This window comes from Phasianus colchicus, chromosome 14 (assembly GCF_987193195.1).
Source record: "Phasianus colchicus chromosome 14, bPhaCol1.hap1.1, whole genome shotgun sequence".
Lineage (NCBI taxonomy): Eukaryota > Metazoa > Chordata > Aves > Galliformes > Phasianidae > Phasianus > Phasianus colchicus.
The window spans coordinates 10884724-10906524 of NC_143449.1; the positions used below are offsets into that span (position 1 = coordinate 10884724).

Below are 21801 nucleotides of genomic sequence, written 5' to 3' on the forward strand. Positions count from 1 at the left end.
TCATTGTGAGAAAATTTCTCAATCTCATCCTTCTTAAAGAAGGGCTTTGATTTGGGAACCTCCATCAATTCCTCTGTAGGAAACAGTGACCCTCATAGGATCATAGAACCATTAAGGTTGGAAAGGACCTCTAAGATCCCCAAGTCCAACCCCATCCCACCTCCACCATGCCCACAGCCACGTCCTCAGTGCCACATCTCTACAGTTCTAGAACACCTCCGGGAATGGTGACTCCAACATCTCCCAGGACAATTACTTCATTTAGCTCTTGAATTCCCATCATTCAGTGGATGGATACACTCTTTTATAGCCTTCCAGCTTCTTATCTTTGGAAATACTTTTTTTTTTTTTTTTTTTTTTTTTAATATATATATATATTCTCAGGAGTTCAATTTTCAAAATCTCCCACCATTGACTTGTTTTGTTGGTTTTTTTGTTTGCTTGTTTGTTTGTTTTTGCCTCAACTGCTCAGAGCTCTAGAAACAGCTTGCTAGTACTTGTGTTTTCTTTGTTATCTCCATTTGAAGATGGCTCACATTTTTGGGATGTCCCTTAAAGCTTTTCTTGATAGAATAAATAATATAATATAATGTCTGGTGAAGTGTTTTTCAACACCTCAAAATACTTACCCTTTTGTCTCTTTATTTTATGCCAATAAAGAAAGCTTTTCTGTAGTTTATGAGATCCATGAGCTCTGTGTGGCTGAAAACTCTCCTGGTTTGTGATGAGAAATAGCACGAAAGGCTGAAAGATGTGGGGTGAGGCTGTGAAAGGCAAATGAGAGCCTTACAGACAGACTTCCAGCCATCCGTATTTATTTTCATGAGGCATTACATCCTTACTGCTCGGCTGTAAGAAGTGAGAAAGGCAATTGCACAGGCTATATGTGATAAAAAATAAAAGCATCTTTTTATTCTGCGAATTCTTGGGCAGTTTGCTGAACTACAGGAGCCCTGCCATGTTCCTGCTGAGGTCTCCTTCTCTCTCTGCGATGTCTGTGAACACCCCTCTGTCTTTTCTGTCAATGTGGTGGATCTCAGCCTCTTAGTATTTTTTCTTTTTTTGTTCTTTTCTCCTCTTTGGATGACCTGGTTCCCTACAGACACCATCTTTCTGATCCTGACCTCTTCCAAACCCCTTCTTCTCATCTTAGCTTAGTTGCTGCCGCATGCCAGCTGCCCCAGACACTCTGACCCTTACGTTGGCACTTTCTGTCTCTGCTGTAACCTTCTGAGATGCTCCCAGGATGGCTCAGCACCACCTCATCTTGCAGCAGCTTCACCCAGTTCCTGCTAGGAGCAAATTGCTCGTGGCACAGCCATGAAGTTTTGGGAGCCCAAAGGCACGTCTTGCTTGTTGCCCTTCAGAAGGAGCCATGAACTGTCCCCACAGCCCAAATCCAGCTCAGAATTTTGGCAGAGGGAGGAAGCCTTCTGCTCATGGTTAGGTATTCATTTGGGCAATTTGCAGGCAGACTCTGAACTCCCTTCCCCACATCCCTGCTGCAGCCCCGGGATCCAACCACATCTGGGCTGACGGTTTGCTGGGTTTGACAATGTGAGCACAGTAAATAGGCTGCTCAGCACTGCCAGCCATTTCCCTCCAATGGCTGCAAAATAAATGGTGGGACGTATTCCAGTGCAGTGCTGCAACCACGCAAAATACCACTATAAAATTCACAGGCACAAAATAGAGTGAGTGCATTAAGCAAGGCTTAGGGGGATTATCGAATTAAATCGGTGCCCTCTCCACCCTTCCCCCAGTCAAAGATATTAGGAATCGAAATACAAAAAAGGGTGTTAAAACAGCACAATGGGCTCCACTAAAACCTATAAAAGCAGAGAAACTCATTGTCGAGGCCGTTGCTTTCTTCCAGGCTCCTATTGTGTTTGGGCACAACGATTCTGCTGGGGATGGGAGGGCTGTGCCTGGGTAATCCTGGGAGCCACCAGAGCCCTAACGCTGTGCCGGTGGCATTCCCCCACAGAAAGGAAACGTCACAGGGCTGAGTGCCCCCAGCACTGCTGCCTGCTGCTCTGCCTGCATCGTCCCTGCAGCTGTCATCTGCTGCCTGCATCGCAGAAAGGCTTGTAGCACCCACGGGTCTGCTGCATGCACGCAGCCTCTGTTAATCCGAACGGGGCTTATTCAGAATTAAAAAATGAAAGCAAACAAACAAACAAAGCGAGCAAAAAAAGCCTTCAAACGTGATCTACGTGAACGGCTTATGGTGGTGCAGCAGAATAGCTGTCCAGCACGCAGCCATAGCTATGCTGTGGCATCACGGAGTGGGTTTTTGGTTAATGTGTGGCCCTCTGTGCCTGCTTTAATTAAAAGAAGTACAGGAAAAAAATAATTTTGAATTTAACATTAAATATTTTATTAACTCAATGATATGAATCACCAAGGTTGGGAAAGACCTCCAAGATCATCTAGTCCAACTGTCCACCTACCACCAGTATTTCCCCACTAAACCATGTCCCTCAGTACAACATCTAAATGGTTCTTGAACACCTCCAGGGATGGTGACTCCAGCCCACGCCTGGGCAGCCCATTCCAGTGCCTCACCACTCTTTTGGTGAAAAATCTTTTCCAACCTGCAAAATATTTTCCAACCTGAACCTCCCCTGGTGTAACTTAAGGCCAGTACCTGTCATGCTGTCAATGCTACTGGGGAGAAGGGGCCAAGCCCCACCCTCCACAACCTCCTTTCAGGCAGCTGTAGAAATCAGTAAGTTCTCCCCTGAGCCTCCTCTTCCCAGACAGAACAATCCCAGTTCCTTTAGCCATTCCCCATCAGACCTGTGCTCCAGACCCTTCATAGTTCCACTGCCCTTCTCTGGACACACTCCAGCATGTTGATATCTTTCTTGTAGCGAGGGGCCCAAAACTGAGCACAGCACTCAGTGCCACTCGGCAGTGCTGAGTACAGAGGGATGATCGCTTCCCTGCTCCTGCTGGCTGCACCATTTCTGATACAAGCCAAGATGCCATTGGCCTTCTTGACCATTTGGCACACTGCCGGCCGATCCTCAGCTGAGCTCTAACCAGCACCTCCAGGTCCATTTCTCCCACACAGCCTTCCAGTTGCTCGGCCTAACAGCAGGACCTGCCGCTTGGTTGTGTTGAAGCTCATCCCATCGGCGTCAGCCCAGCGATCCCACCTGTCCAGATCGAATGACTAGATATGACGAGATTAAATATTTAATATGCAAATACTTCAAATCAAATCTTAATTCCTAGTACATGTACAGAATACCTATCACCCAAATGTCCACAGAACCATTCCCTCACCAGGGAATCCCTTTTCCTCATGCCTTTCTTAATGCTATTACAGACCCCCGTAATGCATGTCCGGCAGTATTTAAAGTCTTTACGTTAGCAGAGTAATAAAACAAATTCACTGGGCCTGGGATCTGCGGAGCAAGGAAATGAGACACCTGTGTGGCAGCAAATGGGATTTACGGGATTCTGTGCTCTCTGGGGCACACACAGGTTTTGTTGCTGCATGTGCCCCAGTGCCTGGAGGGAGAGCTGCAGGCACAGCCAGAGAAGCATTGTTAATAAGTGCTAATTAGTAAAGCCACCGGGTTTCCTTTGACCTTACTGCAAAGCTGCACTGCGAGATGCGGGTGGAAGGATGAGAAGAGAGGAGCATCTTTGGGTGGGAGCCCTGTGCTCCCCCATGGCCCCCCCTCTGCCTGTGTGCTGCAGCGCAGCTCAGTGCAGCTCTGTGCTGGGCTCGGGGTGCTGCCTGCGTGTGACAGCATGGCCTGGGAGAAAACCAAAGCTGCGGCTTTCCAAACACGAGTAATATTGCTATGGCAACAAAGGAACTCACCTGAAAATGAAATGTGTGCTGGAAAGCAGCCCCATGTATTCAGGGAGCAGAAAAAGACAGATCCTGGTTTATTTTTTTTTTTAGCTTTCCTGAACTCTTGACCTATTAAAAAAATCAATTTCTATCTGAGATAAAACATAAACTGAACATGACCCGATCTCTACCACTGAAAGAAGCTCCCTTCTTTTAAACAGCAGCACTGGAGGTCACCACCTGGATCACTCCACGTCCCCCACGCCTTCTCCACATCGATGAGGCTGCCAAAACCCAGCAGCATTTCCATCTCTCAGTCAGCCACTCATTAAGGTTGGGACCACCAAGACGGACCGCCAGCCCCCATGCTGTGTCAGTGCCACACCTCTGTGCTCCTTGGCACATCCGGATTACCACCAAGGACACATTCAGCAGTAACACATGTGGTGCAGTTAGGACCCATTTTTTCCTAGATTCAGTTAAAATATCTCAAAATCCACTTGTGAAACTCCTGTGGTAACAAGGCTCAGCCCATCCATGCTGCTCGCCTGATGGGGAAATGCAGTGGTCTGTCACACTCATTTATAATGATGGATTTTTATCCGTAGTTATGGGTTTTTCTCACACTTAATTGCAGTGAGTGAAGAACTGAGATATTTTCCATAGCACCTTGTACGCATGTTACTCTATGAATTATAAATCTTTCTTTCGAGCTTAGCAGCCGTTCCAACACCAACCAAGCTACAACTTCAGCCTCTTCTCTTGAACGCCGGAGGATTGCTCTGCTCGCACCGGTGCTGAGCCAGGAGGACTTCCCAGCAGCAGTGGGGCAGGATGGGGCACCCTGCTGTCCCCACATCCCAGCATCAAACACGGCCCTGAGCGGGGGCTGCCTTCCCCCAGCTTTTTGGAAGGGAAATGAAAAAAAAGAAAAAACGAATGGTTAAAGCTGCTGCGTGCTGCCCTTTTCCTTTCCTCTTTGGAAGCCTTTTTAACGTGCAGTTTTCCAGCAATTTGAAGGAAAATTGCCCTGAAAGAATGAAACAAAAAAAATCTGTCTTATTTTTTCCAACAAACCCCCCTGTGCCACACAAGCAGCTGCAGAGAATTTCTCTTCCAAACAGATGATGTAATGGGCTTTGTCAGCCAACGCTGTAATGAATAAAAACCTAGACCCTAAAATCATCCGAGCTTTTGATGAAGCCCAAAAGGTTTGTGGTACGGGCAATCCCCAAAAGGATGGAGCAGTGGGTTTTGTCATGCAGATGGCAGTGGGAGGGCAGTGGCACTGGGGCTGTGCTGTGGGGGCACCGGGCAGCACGGAGGGAATGGGCAGAAAGCAGAGCTTTTGTGTTCCCTTAAAATAAATGGGCCAAAGGAAGATGCTGACGGGAGATGCTGGGGGGGGGGCACGGCTCTGCAGGGCAGGAGCACAGTTTCTGCCCCAGCTGCTGCCCACTGGTGCCAAAGTCCAAGGAATTAATTTTTCTTAAAAAAAAAACCCAAGTTATGAGAAGTGAACCATATAAAAGGTGTTAGATTTCAATCAGGAAAGGCAGCTGAGTCGCGCTGGCACGCTTGGAGCAGAAATAGGTGGGGATGGAGCCCTCTCTGTATTCAGCCTGCAGAGGGACCTCCATTGACTGCCATGGGCCTCACCTTCCATATTTGCTTGGATTTCTGCTTTTTCTTACCCTTTGGGCTCACGCGTTTCAGCAAGATGCACAAAGCGAAGCAGGGCACCGACTTGCTCCCCTCACAACTGGATTGGCACTGCCACTGTCCCTGTCCCTTGGGCAGAGGGGCACCTGCATGGGTTCTGCTTCATCCTTCTGGGCTCCTGTGCTGCCCAAAATGCAGCCCAGGGTCACTGGTGGCGAGAAGAGGCGAGCCCCAAGGCTCTGTGCTGGAGGCTGGAGCCAGGCTGAGCAGTGCTGGAACATGGCTGTGATGCATCCCCTAACTGCGGAGCAGCCGCTGCGGTGTCGTGGCACCGAATGCACAGCAGGACCAGGCAGCAGGGACCTGGGGACAACTCAGGGCCCCCAGCACTCCGTGCCCACCGGATTTGGGGATCCATTCGGGCAATGAGCTCCTCAGCTTAATTACGTGCTGCGGGAAATGTGGCCGATCTGCATCTGCCTCTCAGTAATTCTGTGGGGCACCGCTTTGTCTGCTTTGTCTTCCAACACAAGAGCCACCGACCCCTATTCACTTCCCCGTGCCACCGCATCAGTCTCTCCACCTCCCTCCTCCTTGTTCCCCTCTCTGTCAATTCTTTGCAAGACAAAAAGGGCAATTTATTTAATTGTTGCTGATACAATGTGCTAAAACTCTCAACAGTTAATTACACTTGTTAATTATTTTAATTAGTCCCAGGGTAATGGTCCAGGTATAGAAGAGGACCCCACTAGGCTGCATGAGCACAGAGCAGAGCGATCCGGGTTTATCCTGAGATGCTGCATCTCTACAGCGCACAGCACAACCGCCCTCCGACAACATGGGTGGTGAAATAGGAGCAGGGAACGCTTGGCCTAGATTTGCAAATTTCTGTTTGCAGCGTGGAAAGATTTATTGGAGGAGGCCTGAGGGGAAGGCAGCTCTCACAGGGCTTCCCTCAGACTGAGAGCCCAGCCCTCCTCGGTGCGCCTGGTGCAAAACGGAGCGGGGTCCTGACCTGCAAAGGACAAGCGATCAGCTCCAGCACACATCAGCCCTGGCTGGAAGCTGTGGCTGTGTCCCAGCTGGAGTGCACCCACCTCCACTGCAGCAGCACACGGATCCAAGCAGCTCCCTCGTGGTTGTGGAGCAGCATCCAGCGGGATCCCCACAGCGAGGGTGAAAGCAGAGAGCTGCTGCCATCAGAGCCTTCCCTCCCTGCTGCTGCTTTCATCTTCCCGAGGGAAAAGCAAACAGAGGGGAACCAGAAAGCTTTGTGGCTACGAAGTTTCACATCTGGTTTTAGCTCCAAGAAACGTACTCCCACTCCCTCCCTGAACTGTTAGTGTTAAACTAACAAAACCCCGGTGATTTTTCTGGATTTCAGTGCTTGGATCGCTTACAAGCAGCTTTCGCAGCAAATTCCAGGATTGCTCTCACCTCCATCCCTAAGGAAAGCAATGCACCCCTCTTTGCAGGGAAGAAGATGCTGCCAAATGGCAGAACTCCATGGCTCCAGCACCAGAGGATGAGCAGCAACCCAGGGGTGGGCAGTGCCTGGCTGTGTGCAGGGCACACTCTGCTCCTCCCAGCTCCGAGTCCTCACCCTGGCAGCGAGCTCTGGAGCAGCACAGTCCTTGAGTCCAGTGAGATGAACCTGGTTTAAATCTGGTCCTGCCATTCTATTTTTAGGTTTCAATATCACATTTTTGTCTGCATTGTTCCCCTTTACTCCCCCCCCCCCCACTCTGCCCCCTTTTTTTTTTTTAAGAACGTCTGGAAATGTTTAAGATGTGTCCAACTATATTAAAATGCCTTCGAGAGCTTTGCGGTGTCAATTTGATTTCCGCTCTTTTAGAAACGGCGCTTTCCAATTTGCGATGTTCATTTCATATCACATAAGCACCTACTTCATTTCACTTCTTCCAGGTGTCACCTCTCAGTGACAATCTTGGGCTCACTGTAACGCACTGGGCCAACACTTGAGTGTTCCCATGTGACACGTTGTGAGCATCTCCACCCCGAGCCTGGCAGTGCTTCGTTTCCCCGAGACCCTCTGCCATTTGCATGGGCAGCGATGACTTCTGTCCCCTACCTCCACGCTCTGTAGTGACCGCCTCCCCTCTCTGGGCTCTGGGATGCTCTCTGGCCAGCAGCCACGCTGACATTGTTCTCTCAGAAGGAGAGAGGCTCCTCGAAAGCCGCGGACGCAGCCCGAGGGGTGTTCTTGGCTCACTGGAATCCATCCAGCAGGATCAGGTTTCAGAGCAGGGGCTCCTGCGCCAGCTGCATGGAGGAGGAACATCACCATTGGGACAATTGGAAAGAAGAGCCATCCGTTTCTATTCAGGGGATCCAATTTTCTTTCTGCTTCATCAGATTAACACCAGTGTAACTCCATTAACTACCAGGGAGTTGCTCTTGATCTGAAAATCAGACACATCAGATTTTCTGGCTTTTGCATGCAGTTACTTCCCTTAAAGGAGTGAAGATGGACATAGGATGTATCTACAAAGGCTTTCTTGTATGCAGTCTGTTTTTCTCCCCTACCCATTTAAAACACAAGATTTTACTCCTTCCTCCTGTTTTTTTTTTTTTTTTTTTTTTTTTTTTCCCAAGCAGAAGGACCTCACTGATTTCCATGTTCTGTTTGTTTGTGCCTCTTCCCTCCTGTCCCTCCCTCTGTGCTGCCCCAACACATCGCTCACGATGGACCCCAGGAAGAAGTCCCAAGGTGCCTCCTCTTCCTTCAAACCTCTCTTCCCAGGTGCTCAGCAGTTTCTCTAAGCCTGTCATTGCTCTCACAGAGCTAACACTTTCCCACATTCTGCTGAGGCTCCTGTAAGAACAAGCATTACACTGAGGAATGGGAGGTCTCAGCCCTTTATCCTACATTCAGTATGCATGCTGCTCTAGGAGACTGCATCGTAAGTTACATCATAGGGCATTTGTGCACCGAGCAGCGCAGCGAAGAGCCTCGCTTTGTCCAATGATTGCTACTAAATGAAACCGCTATGGAGAACCTCCCTAACAATACGATGGGTCCAAAGCGTGCACACGATCCCTCCAGTTGGTCTACAATGGGTTCATTGTTCCCTGCCATCTTGCTGGGTGGAAGCACGCTGTGTTTCTGTGCTGAAAGGGCAATGTGACCCAGCACTGCTTCACTGCACCCAGAGCACTGCACTGTGTTCCAGCAGCCCTGGCCATATACCCAACTCCTGAGCCCTACAATGCATGAGCATGTGCTCTGCTCTGTGCTCATGCAGCCCAGTGGGATCCTCTGCTATACCTGGACCATGGCAGTGCCTGCAGTCCGCTCGTTGAACTGGATGTAACATTCATCAAACTACCTCCACGTACAGAGTCTGAAACTCGTGATGAGCAGCAGCATTGCCACCTTTCACCAGATCTCAGTGCAAAACACAAGCTGACAGTTCTACAGGTGCCTTCCTCAAAACGTGCATCTTACCTCACATGAAGTCTCCTCTCTTTGCTGAGAACACCACTGTGCCACTACAGAACCATTGCTGTCTTAAGACTCAAGAAGCTGTTTGTCACATCACATCTTGTCGAGTCTGGAATTGTTATCATCAGTAATGATAATCAAACGCCCACAGTCAATTCTGCCTGCTTAGCCATTGTAAGAACCTTTCCTAGTCAGAACTAGAATAGGAAACATGTTTCTTATACCCCAGAGCTCTGCCAGTGGGGAGCCAAGGAGCTCGGTGAAGGGTTTGTCCATGCATTCCGACTGAGCCTGGAATCAGGGATACCCAACCCGACTGGTCGTGAAAAATTCCTCCCACTGAAACCTCCACTTTTTGGTCAGTCATAAACTGGAGATACCTTTGATGCAGTGTCAAGATGTCAAGAATACGAGATGAGGAGGGCTTGGCAGAAGGCAGAAATCTATTTTATTGTGCAACTCACTCAAATATCCCATTGCTCTGAAAAGTTGTGAACTTGAGCAACGAGGTTTGTATGAAAAGTTCTTAAGCAATTTTCTGAGTTTATTTGTAACAGGAATCTGGTTGTAACAATAGTTATAGAATTAAGAAAACTCTCCCCTGGCACTGAAAGAGGAACTAAACAAAACCAAACACTCAATTGTATGTCTCTGTGTAACAGCTTCTGAATTAGAATGGAGAAATGCGACCTAACATACAGAATGACCTCAATTAGTGAGTGATGGGCTGATTACACTTTGGCACATGGATGAGTCTTTTGCTAGGAAGAAAATATCAACCATACTCATACTGTTGGCTACTACTTAAATAACCATGCCCGAAACACTAAGGGAGAATGAAACAGGGAGGAGAGGGGTGTCACTGAGATTTGGACAAAGAGCTCACCTTCCTATTTACACCAGATGTGCTGTTTGAAGCCTCTGCAGAGCAACCACTGGAAGCTGGGAGGAGACATTGCAGGTATAATACGCTTATTCCAAAATGCATTTTATCCTTAAAACTGTGCAGGCCCACTGGTATTTCCCACCAACTTCAAGCAGCATTTGTTCAGACCCTAAAAACTATCGTATCTTGTCTCCGAAACAAACTGCCGTGCTTATTAGCGATCCTTTTTTGATCAAAAGCAAGCTAAAGTCAGTAACTTTCATGTGTAAAAGTGTGGGGATGGCATTTGAATTGTCACTGGGTCCCTTCAATCTAAAATATGCAGAATCTCCTGGTATCACTAAATCACCATGAGCTTTCATACACCGACAGATGCATCCCATAGAAAATCCTAGGAGGGAAAAATATCACCTGAACTTGTGTAATAGCTCTGAAAGGAAGCTGTAGCTCACATACCCTGGCTGCTTTAACAGAGCACATCTACGAAATGAAAGGTAGCACAGCAGGAATAAAAATTGTCTGTGCTTTAGGCCTCGGAGGTTAAATTGCCACTAAACCTCACTGAGTAGCCAGCACCCGGGGTACTGCTCAGGGAACAGCCATTTCATACAGGGCACTACACTGAGACACCAAGTTAGGTTGTGGATAGAAGATGAACTATGCAGCCTCCTGGAATTTCACATTTCTGAGCTGCAGAACAATCTTACACACACACAAAAACATACTTTCTGCATTGCAGACATTTTTCTTCCTATCAAATACATGATAAATTTGGTTATCAATGTGAAGAGACCATAAAGAAGGTGGCTTAGAGAGGAAAATGTGAAGTGTCCCTGAAAAAAATTGTATAGCATAGCTGTAGCAACAGAAATAAGACTAGGTAAAACAAATATTAAACCCCTGTGCATACTGCCTAGTCTAGCAGCGATTCCCAGAACAGGCTTGCATTCATGGAAACCATTTTCTGTATATACACACATGATGCTGGGGAAAGCTAAGCAAATCCAAGAAAACACTCCATAAGTAGAATATATTAGAAGCAGCTATAAATAAATGGTATGTAAGCATGCACTTTAACTGGTACTATGACCATTCCAGCATCATAACGGAAAACTATTTTAACACTACGAGAGGTTTGCTGTCAGCACTGCTATCTCCAAGCTCACCTGCTATTTCTAAGAAGGAAGACCCCTCTTCTAAATTGTTATCAATTACCAGGCACTGAAGCATAAATGAGACAACACCCTCCAGAGTTGATAACACCAACAGCCCTTAAGGCACGTTGGGCAACACCAAGTATCTCAGCTTTTCTCGAGGAAGCAAAGTTTAGAACAATAAGCTTCCATGTGGAAATGCTGGGGTAGTGCCCTGCCGGCGCAAGGCAGCGCGTTTCCTCTGGAACCATCTGTTCCCATTTTGACTGCATGGAGTCGGTTTTGTTGACACAACTGCAGGAGCCAGGGGCCCAAGCACCGGCCGTGCTTTGGATGCCAGGTCCCAGCTGCACAGGTCCCTCCAGCACGGAGCCCCTCCGGGAGAGCTCCAGCAGCGCGTGTGCAGCACAAGCAACGAACCACAGTCAGCTTTTGAGGAGTCTTTTTTATTAAGATAAATCCAGCAAAATTCCTAACAGTGGGTACATACAACCGACCTGCCCTTTTAAAAGAAATGTTTGTATTTCATTTAAAAACATGATTACGCTTTTTTTTCATTATTTATTTATTTTTCAAAACCGACAAAATAAAATTACATTTGGGAAAACAACAGATTTCCAGCTCTTAGGTTTTTTTTTTTTTTTTTCATGAAAATAGCTCACCTTCTTTATAAAAGCAACCCACAGAACCACTGGAATGTTTAACACAGTTATTTGTTTTGAGACCTCCCCACTTTAAGAAACCATACAACACATACAAGGGTAAAATTAAAATCTGAACTCTGTAAGCATGACTTACACAAAAAGGGACACACTGACAGAAGTCAAAAGCTACCACCACTTATTCTTTCCATGTACCATACAAACTATTACAATCACAAAATTTAAAAACAATGATTTTTTTTTTGTTTTGTTTTGTTTGTTAGGGATTTAATTCCCAAGTAACCGAGATGAAGATGTTCCATAATTAAATTCATGCTAAAAAAACCTGCATTTATAAAATAGTTGATAAAAATATTCCTCTCTGTTAACAATACAGCATGGAGGTACGGATACCAAATGATGGAGATATAGGGCAGGGTTAACATTACTCGGACTTGGCTTCCTTATCATCAGATGCTTCAGCAGCTGGTGCCTATAAAAGTGTTTGGGAAGAATAGAAATATTATTTGTAATGCTAATCGGATTCCATTCTAACAAGCATCAAAGAGAGACTACTTTGTTAGCACGCACATGGACAACATTACTCGTGTAGATAAACAGGAAAGCTCAGCTACTACCAACAATATCAACACAACAATGAGTTGGCTGATAATTCTAAAAATTAAACCATGGAGGAGTATTATTTGATGATCGAGTTAATATCAGAATGTTAAGAGAATCCAGAGACAGAAATTTGAAATGTGTTTTAGATAAGGATCAATCAAGTGCCAGGGGATGTTCATGTCCCCATCTCCGTCTAGTCACAAGGAAGTGTAAGAATTACATGCAAATACTTGTGTGTTGTACTAACTTCAGGGAGGCTGATCTCACCTGTTTTCTATAAAACCATCTTCTATTACTTTTTAAGTCAACACATCAAAATTGCCAAGTTCCCATCAGCAATCCTTGGAAGTACAATGGTGCCATATTAATTTTTAGCAAAGAAGCTTGAGAATTGGTTTTTAGAATGAACAAATAAATGACCCATTAACTCTGTAGCGATACTCAGCACACAAAGAGAGAGCACTGTAAATCAAAAGCACTGGAGTACACAACAGGCTAGTCTACGCCTACAGGGATAAAAGGAGCCTGTAGCAAATGCTGCACTTCTATCAGCAACAGGAGTGCTAGGAAAAGGCCATCAGGAGCGGACTGAAGCTTGTAGCTAGTCCTAGCAAACGGCAGCTCTTATGTAAGTAGCTGATACAGTAAGAACCTGTAAGGAAGAGGCTTGCAAATCAAGAGACAAGACCAAGAACCTATAAGAAAGAGGCTTTCAGATCAAGAGACAAGACCAAGTTTGTTTTGAAGAACTCTTGCTGAAATGTTCTGATGCGAAGAATTGTTTTAAAGAATTGTGTAAAACTTAAAACCAGATTTCTGGCACAGTACCAACCCGTGCTGAGCAGAATAGGCAATCCAGCAGTCCAGAGAGGATATGCAAAGTCAGCTCAGGGTTGGACAGCAATCTTTCTGAGTTCTATTGTTCCCCAGATATTCTGCATTGCTCTTGTGCCAACACAGAGAGGGACACTACAATAGCACAGACCACCTGTGGAAGGGCTCTACCACATAGCAGGAAAGAGTTTGAAGGAGAATGCTATTCTTTCAGGCTCTCCCTGGGAGTCGCCCTGCGCAGACACTGCAGCTGGTGTGTCTTAACAGGACAGCAGTGAACGCACCACCTTCCGACAAGGAGGCCCCAATCATTAGTTCCAGCAGATGCATTACCGATACATCTGTGTTTATTCCCATGTTTACTGTAGCTAAGGTACCTCATTAGTTTTGGTATCTCCATTTTCAGAGTGGTTTTCTTCTTTTGCATCCTCTTGTTTAGTTTCATCTTTGCCTTTGGCTCCTTTCTTCCCTTTTGTTGCTGCCTTTTTGTCTTCCTTTTTATCGTTTGCTGCCTTTTCTTTCTGTTAAGAAAAGAAACTGTGATATGGTAAATGCTGACTTCCAACTCGTACGCCTTCATTCGCACATTCACAACTCTGACACTGTCCACACAACCTGCTTCTACACACAGAACTTCCTAGTGACAAAAATGAGATGAAGGTTTCTATGGAGAAGTGTTTTCCTTCTATTCTGCCCCAAACGTGCTACTGAGAAGTGCATAATATAAAAGCAGTCACAGCTGGGGTTAAAAGAATTCCTATTTTAAATAGGCATTCAATTAAATTAGCTAAAAAATGCTGGAATTGAACTGGCCTGTATTTCTGCTGTGCTGCTGAAAGGCATACCAAAGAACAAAAAGAACATGTGCAACTAGTGGAAATACCAGAATACTTCAGATGTGCTATTGAGGCCTATTTAGAAACTGTAACAAAGCTGTAGTCAAAGGACTTTCCCCCTTGTCTGCCCGAAATATTCCTTACTATAATAAACCATTTGTGTGATACACAAGCTGGGGGCCCAACAGCATCACTTCAATAACAACGCAAACTTTGCAGTTATTATTTAACCACAGTTTCTTGTATGGCTCATCAGACTAAATCAAAACAAAGTTTGATGCCACAACTTCTGTAGTAACAGTTTTCTATATAGTAAGGTCAGACTCTGACCCTAACCCAGAAACAAGCATGGTTTCTTATCAGTGTCACTTGCAAGGATCTGCCTCTTGCTGCCAATAAAGAACCAGCAAGCCAGAAACCATCAAAGAATCTAAGCAAATAATGCTTGATAAACATGGTTCCAACAAAAGAACAATAAATATCTCCAAAACTACTACCCAAAAGTAAGTGAAGCTAGGCAGATAAACCACAAACACACACATTTACCTACTCAGAAGATGGAGTTGTCCCAGTGTCTAAAAGTTCTAAAGAGTCTACATGCTTATTTCAACTCCTGGTTATTAGTTCACAAAATTAATTCACATCAAAAAATGAGTTGTTTGCTAATGTCAAACACAGACACAAAATGGTAAGAACAAAGTCACCTGATTATTCAGTAATGCTGATGATAAAAAAACTCACCCAAATTAAAACCAAGTCCTGTAATAATGCAGAAAGCTCAGACAGGAGGTTGTTGGCACCAATCCGGTGTGAGGCTTTTTCCTCTCTATCCTCTCACTCCCCAGCCTGACCTTCCTGAGTGATTTCAGCCTACCTGGAAAACTCCACTACAGTGGCATTAGAAGTCTCCTTCCCCCAGGCTATGCCCACTCTCCAGAACCTTCTCCTCCATTCTGGGGATGGACTTATGAAGGATACACAATGGCTCTTTCCCAGAGTGAAGGAAGAGAATCATCTGCCTCCTCTCACCCTCTTCCCTCAGTTGGAAGAGCACTACTTACACTTTCAAGAGGCAGAGTGGAAGAAGGAAAAGGCTAAGAAAAATAACCGTCAGAGTAACATCAGCACATAACTATTCTGGAAGTGTTTAGGTTTGGAACTGCAATGCTGCTGCGATACTGGTTTGCTCTCTGTCACTTGAACAAACTTCTGTAGACCTCTGAAGCACACAGAAGCAGTCTTTTGTGAAGGGCTCTCTAGCAGCACAGGTGTGTTAGCCACTTGCTCTGCAGACTGCTCTCAGTTGGCAAAGCCTCTTAAAACAAGACTTGAGAAGAATCCAGAGAAATTACTTTCTATGATTGGACTCTGAATGTAGAGAAAGTGCCTTGCAGCATACAGCTGTGACTGGGGTACCTGGGATCCTGTAGAACTCTTACTACAACCCTTCTGCATAGACACTGGTCCTGTATTAGACAGCTTCACAGAGCCAAAGCTCAAGTATCCTAGACTCAAACCAACACCTTAATTGCAAGAAGAACAACACCGCTACTCTGAGTGTGGGGCAACTCACAACTTGCCAGCAGAACTCAACAGTATACAGTCCCTGAGAGAAAGTGCACCATAGAGCTTACTCCAGTCCTGTGCTGCACAAGCCGTAACAGTCACTTACAGTCCTTAACTTTTAAGTGCTTAGCTCTGCAACTCCAAAATTCTGTTAACACGGCTTTTGAGTACAAATCTTGAGATGTTCCCATAAAAATGAAAAATAAAAAAGCAAACCTGAAAAAAAAACAACACCACGCATCGTATGCAATTGCACTGACCTCTGCATGAGTAATCAGCAGAAGCTGACCCCAGCACTTGCAGATCCCAGCTCTCTTTCCACTGGGGCTACATGAGCAATGTGGGCTCAAGGGGAGCAGCCACTAGAGGGAGGTGCAGCGCAGAATGCTAGCGGCTCACACCGCAGGAATGCTGAGCAGCAGGGCTCCTGGGTTCCCCCACCGCTCTGGAATGGGATCTAGAAGTTCAGGCTGCACAGCCAAGATGCAGATGTGAAAAACTTTCTCTGGACACCACTGTGATGGGGGATCCCCAAAACAGCATGCGGGGTTCTCATCCTCTCCTCGTGCCGTTTTTGCTGCTCCACACAGCAGAACTTGAGGCAGAGTAGTTTTTTCATCATCTGGAAGCCCACAGTGCCATGTGCGATTGCAAAGGCTTTTAAATGTATAGAAAAGGGCTCCTGGTTCTCAGGCCATCATACCCTTCAGTAACTAAAACTCTCACCTGTGCTTTGCTCAAAACTACCAAGGAAAATGTATGATGGAAACAGACTAAAAGGAGAATATTTTTTTGTTTTCCCAATAGCAAATGCCTAATGCAATCTGAATATTTACTGACAGCTCTAAACTAAAAGGATTGCAAACCGTGAACACTGGGAAAGTGTGGCAGAAAGGAAGAATAAATACCTCATGGATCACAGAAACAGCCTCCTTTTACGCTTCAAATTGTTGTTCCAAAGCACACAGAATATGTAAATATTTCTTGTTTAACTGTGTTGTCAGACATGCCGGTATTTTTGACATTTCGGAAATTATCCAGCTTAAGGAAATGAGTATGTAGATCCTTATCTCCACTGATAAAAATCTGATAAACTGATAAATGAAAGGAGCGCCTCTGAATGAAAACTCAGTAAGAAACTGCAATTAAAGGCATGATTTTCAATGCCTTCCCTAATTGAATCTCTGATCTCTATTGAAATCAATACAATTTCCCAACAATACATGGTAAGAAACTACAGAATGGCCTTGCAAGGCAGCAGTAAAGCCTCACTACAAGTGACTTAAAATCTGATCAGTTTACCACATTCCTTCAGGAGAATTTGGATTAAATTAATTCTATGTCACAATTTCACATTGTTTTAACCCACAAGATTCAATCTTAAATCTTTAAAGAAAACTATGAAAAAAAAAAATCAGTTGTGAATGTGTGGGTTGTTTCAGTGTTTTTTCCCCCTCTATGAGTACCCTGAAAAATAGAAGTGTTAAGTGTTCACAATACCTTTCACACTTACCTTAGGTGCTGCCTTTTTGGGCTTTGGCTCCGGTTTAGGCGGAGCAGGTTTCTGTACAAAACACACATAAGAAACAGTCAGATGAACTCTATACAAGTTTTAGCATTACATTGGTAACTTTTGAAAACTACTCAAACAAAAGATATTTTGAGTCATCAGCTTCTTTCAGTAGTAGTAAGGAATTAATGTCAGTGATGGGTCAATATACTTTCTTGTTCAAACTCACATTTCCTCATATAACTTACAGTGGCTACAGCACAGATGCTGACTAAGCAGTAGTGAGTGGATCACTACTGTGTCTGAGTGTCACTGTCTAATGCGAAGGCAAGCATCTATCAAAAATGAGATGTATTAACATCTGCACATAACTCTAGAAGTCAACACACATCTTAGCGTTCACTAAAATTAAGTACTTTCTTTTTTAAATAGCAACTGTTATCCACTTGGCATTTCCAAGACTGCTTAAAAAAGGGCTGGGCACACTAAGTCTGTAGGAATGGATACTAAGAGCCCGTGTGAGACTGACTCTGGCTTGAACTCTACCACTCAACAGAGATTTACACCCTCTAGATCTCAGCTTACCCAACACTTGGGCACTGAAAATCAACGGGCAAATTACAAGCTTAAGGAAAGCGTGGGCAATTTAAAGAGCTATGGGCAGGTATTTGTAGTGAGGAGACCTACAGACACCAAGTTTGTCTTAAAATCAATAGTCCTTGAGTCTGGATACCCAACTCCTGTGTCCAGACGTATGTTCACTAATACAGATGAATGAAACGACTTGCACAACTCACGTGAGATGTGTGAAAGTGAGCCCTGTAATGTGCTGCTGCTCAAAACCCAGACATATAAAGTAGGAATTAATTACTCTTAACTACTTTTATACTCTAAACTTGGCCTCTAACAACAGCAGCAGGAAAAAACAGTCTCTCTGTAACTTTCCCCCAGAACTTAACATCCCACGAGATGAAATATGAAGAGATTAGAGAGAAATACTCACAGCAGATAGTCTGGCCGACCTTCTCTTTGGCTGCATAAAGAAAGAGGTGTCACTACAGCTCAGCAAGCACAGAGCAGTGCTTTCCCAGCACAGCACAACACACACCCTGCACACCCCAGGATTTAGGAACCTCTGGACTCAGGGCTGATGTTCAGCGCTGCTCCCCTGCACAAGCAGCCCGACTGAGGTGCCAGGTGACCATGTCTCTCACTGCCCTGAGGGCTGTGTCTGAGCTGTAAGGGACTGGGGGCCCGCAGCCCCGGGCTCTGCAATGCCCAGTGTGCAGAGCGGCCTCCGCGGGACTCAGGGAGGGCGGGCGGCCCCGCAGCGAGGCGCCGAGGGCTCACACCGTAAGGGGAACCTCGGATTTAACCCACGCCACCACAGAAGTCCTGCGCAGAGCGGAACCGAGGAAGGAAATCCTACCTCCTCCTTCGCCTCGCCTTCAGCTGGAGCCTGAAAGAGAAGAAGAGGGGCGGTGAGCGCCGGGCGGCGAGCGGGGACGCGGCCTCCCAGCCCCGCGGGGTCCCCGCGGCCGCCCGGCGGACTACAGCTCCCAGCGTGCCCCGCGGCCGCCGAGCCGCTACGTCACCGCGCCGCGGCGTCGCCGCGTTTAAAAAGTTCCCGCCAAATCCGCGGCCACAACAAGGTCGCCGCCGGCCCCGCGCAAGGACAAAGCTCCGCGCGCGCCCCGCTCCCCCGCGGCTCCGCGCCGCGTCCCGCCGCACCGGGATCCCTTCCGACCACGTGGAGCGGCCGGCAGCGCGCGGCGGCCCGCACCGCCAAGGGGGGCGCGGAACCCTTGGGAGGGGCGGGCGGTCAGGGTCCCCCGGGGCCGGGCGGGGGGATGGGGAGGGGGGGGGGGGGAGATCCCGGCGGCGTGGGCCGGGGGAAAGTTGTTAATGATGGTGGCGGCTCCTTCCCCGCTTCCCTTCAAGGACGGTTTCAAACTCTGCGCCGCCTAATGGCTCCGATTTACCATTGCACAACCATCTGGTATGACAAGAAGTGGGAGAAAAAAAAAAAAAAAAAAAAAAAAAGGAGAACAAAGGCAAACGGCGGAGAAAGGGGCACCGTCCGCGGCTCAGCGCCGCCGGGATACGGCCCGACCCGCGCCCCGATGCCGCCGGCGCTGCCCAGGGCTGGCGCGGGGCGGTGGGCGCCCGGCGGAGCGGCGCGGCGCGGCCCAGGCGCGGCGGCACCATGGAGGCGGCGGGAGCAGCATGGAGACGGCCGCGCTGCGCCCGGCGGCGGCCCGAAGTGAACTCGCGGCTCCGCGCCGCACGGCCCCGGCCCTACGAGAGCGGCCGCGCTGCTGGACGGGCAGCAAAAAATGGAAAACGCCGAAACTCTGCGTGCACACACACACACACACACGGCGAATCGGCGCTGTTTGTGCACAAACGGCCGTAATCCTCCCGCCCCCGTTCTGCCCCGCTTACCTTTCTTTTGGGCATAGTTGCACCTTAATAGTTGATTGCAAAATAGAGAGATCGGGAGAGGTGTAAAAAATATAAAGGGAACCGACGAGAAACTGTTTTCGAGCGTCCTGCGGGATTGCCAAAAAAAAAAAAAAGAAGAAAAAAAGAAAAAAAAAAAAGAGACGTCGACGGGACCAAGAGTTAATTGCAGCAGAAACTGAACAAAAAAAAATCCCCCCCTCTTTATTGCAAACAGTAAAATACACCAACACGCAACCAAACTGCATGAATGGGGAGCGCGAGATGGGCCCAGCCGCGGAGTGACGGCCACCGCGGCCAATGGGCGCGCGGGAAACGGCGCGAGGGGCGGGGCGGGGGCGGGGGGCGGGGCCGAGGCCGTAGCGCGAGAGACGCTCGCACACGGAGGGCCGGCGGCGGCCTTACGCTGTCTGCGCAGCGGAGCGGCCTAACGCGCGCGGTGAATACGGCGCGGCGCCGCCGGCGGCTCCGGCGCGGCCCGTGGAGGGCGGGAGGCGTCGGCGCGAGGCGGCCGCTCTCGAAACGGCTCCGCGCGTCGCGGTGCTGCCCCGCCGGCCGCCGAGCTCCCCCCACCCCCCCCCGTCTCCTCCTTCCTCGCGTCCCCCCAGAGGCCGGGAAAGAAACTTCCCCAAAGTTAGAGCAGGCCGCAGGACGACAACATGGCGGCCGCTCCGTCCCTCGCGGGGCCGCCATGGCGCGGGGCGATCCCGCCTCGGGTCCGGGGGGGGGCGGCGGGGGGGGCCGCGGGAGCGGTACCTGAGGAACGGGCTTCGGGCGGCCCCGCGAGCCGCCGCCTTCGTCCGCAGGGAGCCGAGGTCGGGGCGCGGAGCTCCGTGCGGTGCCGGCGTCGGCGCGGGCAGGAAGGTGCCGGGCAGGGGGCAGGAGGAGGCGGCACGGAGCCGGGCGGCCGCGCGGCCCGAGTGCCTCCGGGACGGGCGGCGGCGGGCGGGGGCTGTCGGCCCCAGCTCCGGCTGGAAGGCGCCGTTCGCTCGGCCGCGTCTCGCCCCAGCGGCCCGAGGTGCCGTTTGGAGCGGGGCCTCGGGTGCGGTAGACCCTGTGCGGAGGTCCCGGGCAAAACCGTTGCTTCGTTTTGTCCCGAGTGCGCGTTCCAGCGGTGTTGTGGCACCTGTTATGTCAGTCTGTCTGGGGAAAGCGCAGGGCAGACGCGCACTGGAGCCGCTGCTTGAGGCACGGCCTTACTCCTGGCAAAAGGCAGTTGAACCTTCCTGAAAGCCCCCAGCGAGGCACGTTCCACAGCCTGCCAAGAGCGTTTCGGCACTTGGCTGTCCGTGCGACTACACAGGTCGCCCTGGCATCTGAGCTGGTTGTGAGTTAACTGAAACTTCTCTGCCCAACACTGGGCTTATGTAAGAGCAATCTGCAACTTACAGCAGAGTTTTAGATCATCATTTCACATAATATTATCACGTCAGTAGTTGAAACTTCATTTTTCTAGCAAATTCTCGTATGCGTTACGTTCTCATAGTTTGTATTTTCTATACCTTTCCTCATTCTTAGGCTGCTCTGGAGTCCTTTCAGCCTTGCACACTCTTCCTTACATCTACATCAGGTTACCAGATTAGCTATCTCAGGATGGCGTTTGCCAACTTTGCAGTGGCATCACCATGTTGGTTCAGACTCTTTTTCTGCTCCCCAGAGCACTTTCAGCAGTGCTGTTATCTGAACTGCTCCCCACATTCTTTTCAAACTCGTAGCGACTTTCTGATTTGTTACTTTTTAAATTACCTCATTCTCAAAGTACATACACGTCAATAGTTTATTATTTCCCTGGAACCTTGGATTTACTCTGAACGGTTTCCCATTCACAAGTTCACCTTTCTTCTCCTTCCTCTAGTCAATCAATGGAGAGCCCACAAATTCCACAATATTTTTTTGTAGCTACACGCCAATAATTTCAAAAGTTCTCTGGCTGGCCTCCTAAACAATTTGGAGTGTGTTTTCCAAGCACTGCCAACCTGTGTAACCACGTAACCACTCCAGTGTAGTGTGTTCTTTCCTGCTGCTACTTGTTGCTGTCACCTCCCAAAAACGTTCAGTTCAGTAACAGGTTGCAAGGCAGTTTAGAAGGCTGAAGAAACTAACGTGCTGGTTTCTGTGTGTGCGTGCCTTCCTTTTCTGTCATCAGTGAACAATATTTTCACTTGTTTTGCTTTTATTTCCTGTGCATATAGATATAACATATTCCTATATCTTTCTCTGGCACTAATTTTGCCTCTCATTTTATTCCTGCCTGCCCATGTTATTCTGCAGTGCTAATTCTTAACTGTGTGCTTGTTTCCACTTTTTGCACAATTTGGAAAGACTGCCTATATGTTTTAACACTG

General features: G+C 47.9%; 1 protein-coding gene across 2 annotated transcripts; it reads right to left on the reverse strand.

Moving 5' to 3' along the window:
• Positions 1–11407: 11407 nt before the first annotated feature.
• LOC116229687 (non-histone chromosomal protein HMG-14A) lies at positions 11408–20349 on the reverse strand. Of its 2 annotated transcripts, XM_090150234.1 has the most exons (7): positions 20213–20349; positions 19439–19545; positions 18423–18452; positions 17997–18026; positions 16997–17047; positions 13459–13602; positions 11408–12116 (listed from the first exon to the last, which is right to left on the reverse strand). In XM_090150234.1, exons 2-7 carry the CDS (start codon positions 19451–19453, stop codon positions 12069–12071), a joined length of 318 nt encoding a protein of 105 aa, XP_090006360.1. In that variant the 5' UTR covers positions 19454–19545; positions 20213–20349; the 3' UTR covers positions 11408–12068. The 2 variants fall into 2 exon arrangements, with proteins under 2 accessions (XP_090006360.1, XP_031450189.1); XM_031594329.2 differs by lacking the exon at positions 20213–20349 and having other exon boundaries at positions 19439–19721.
• Between the last annotated feature and the right edge of the window lie 1452 nt (positions 20350–21801).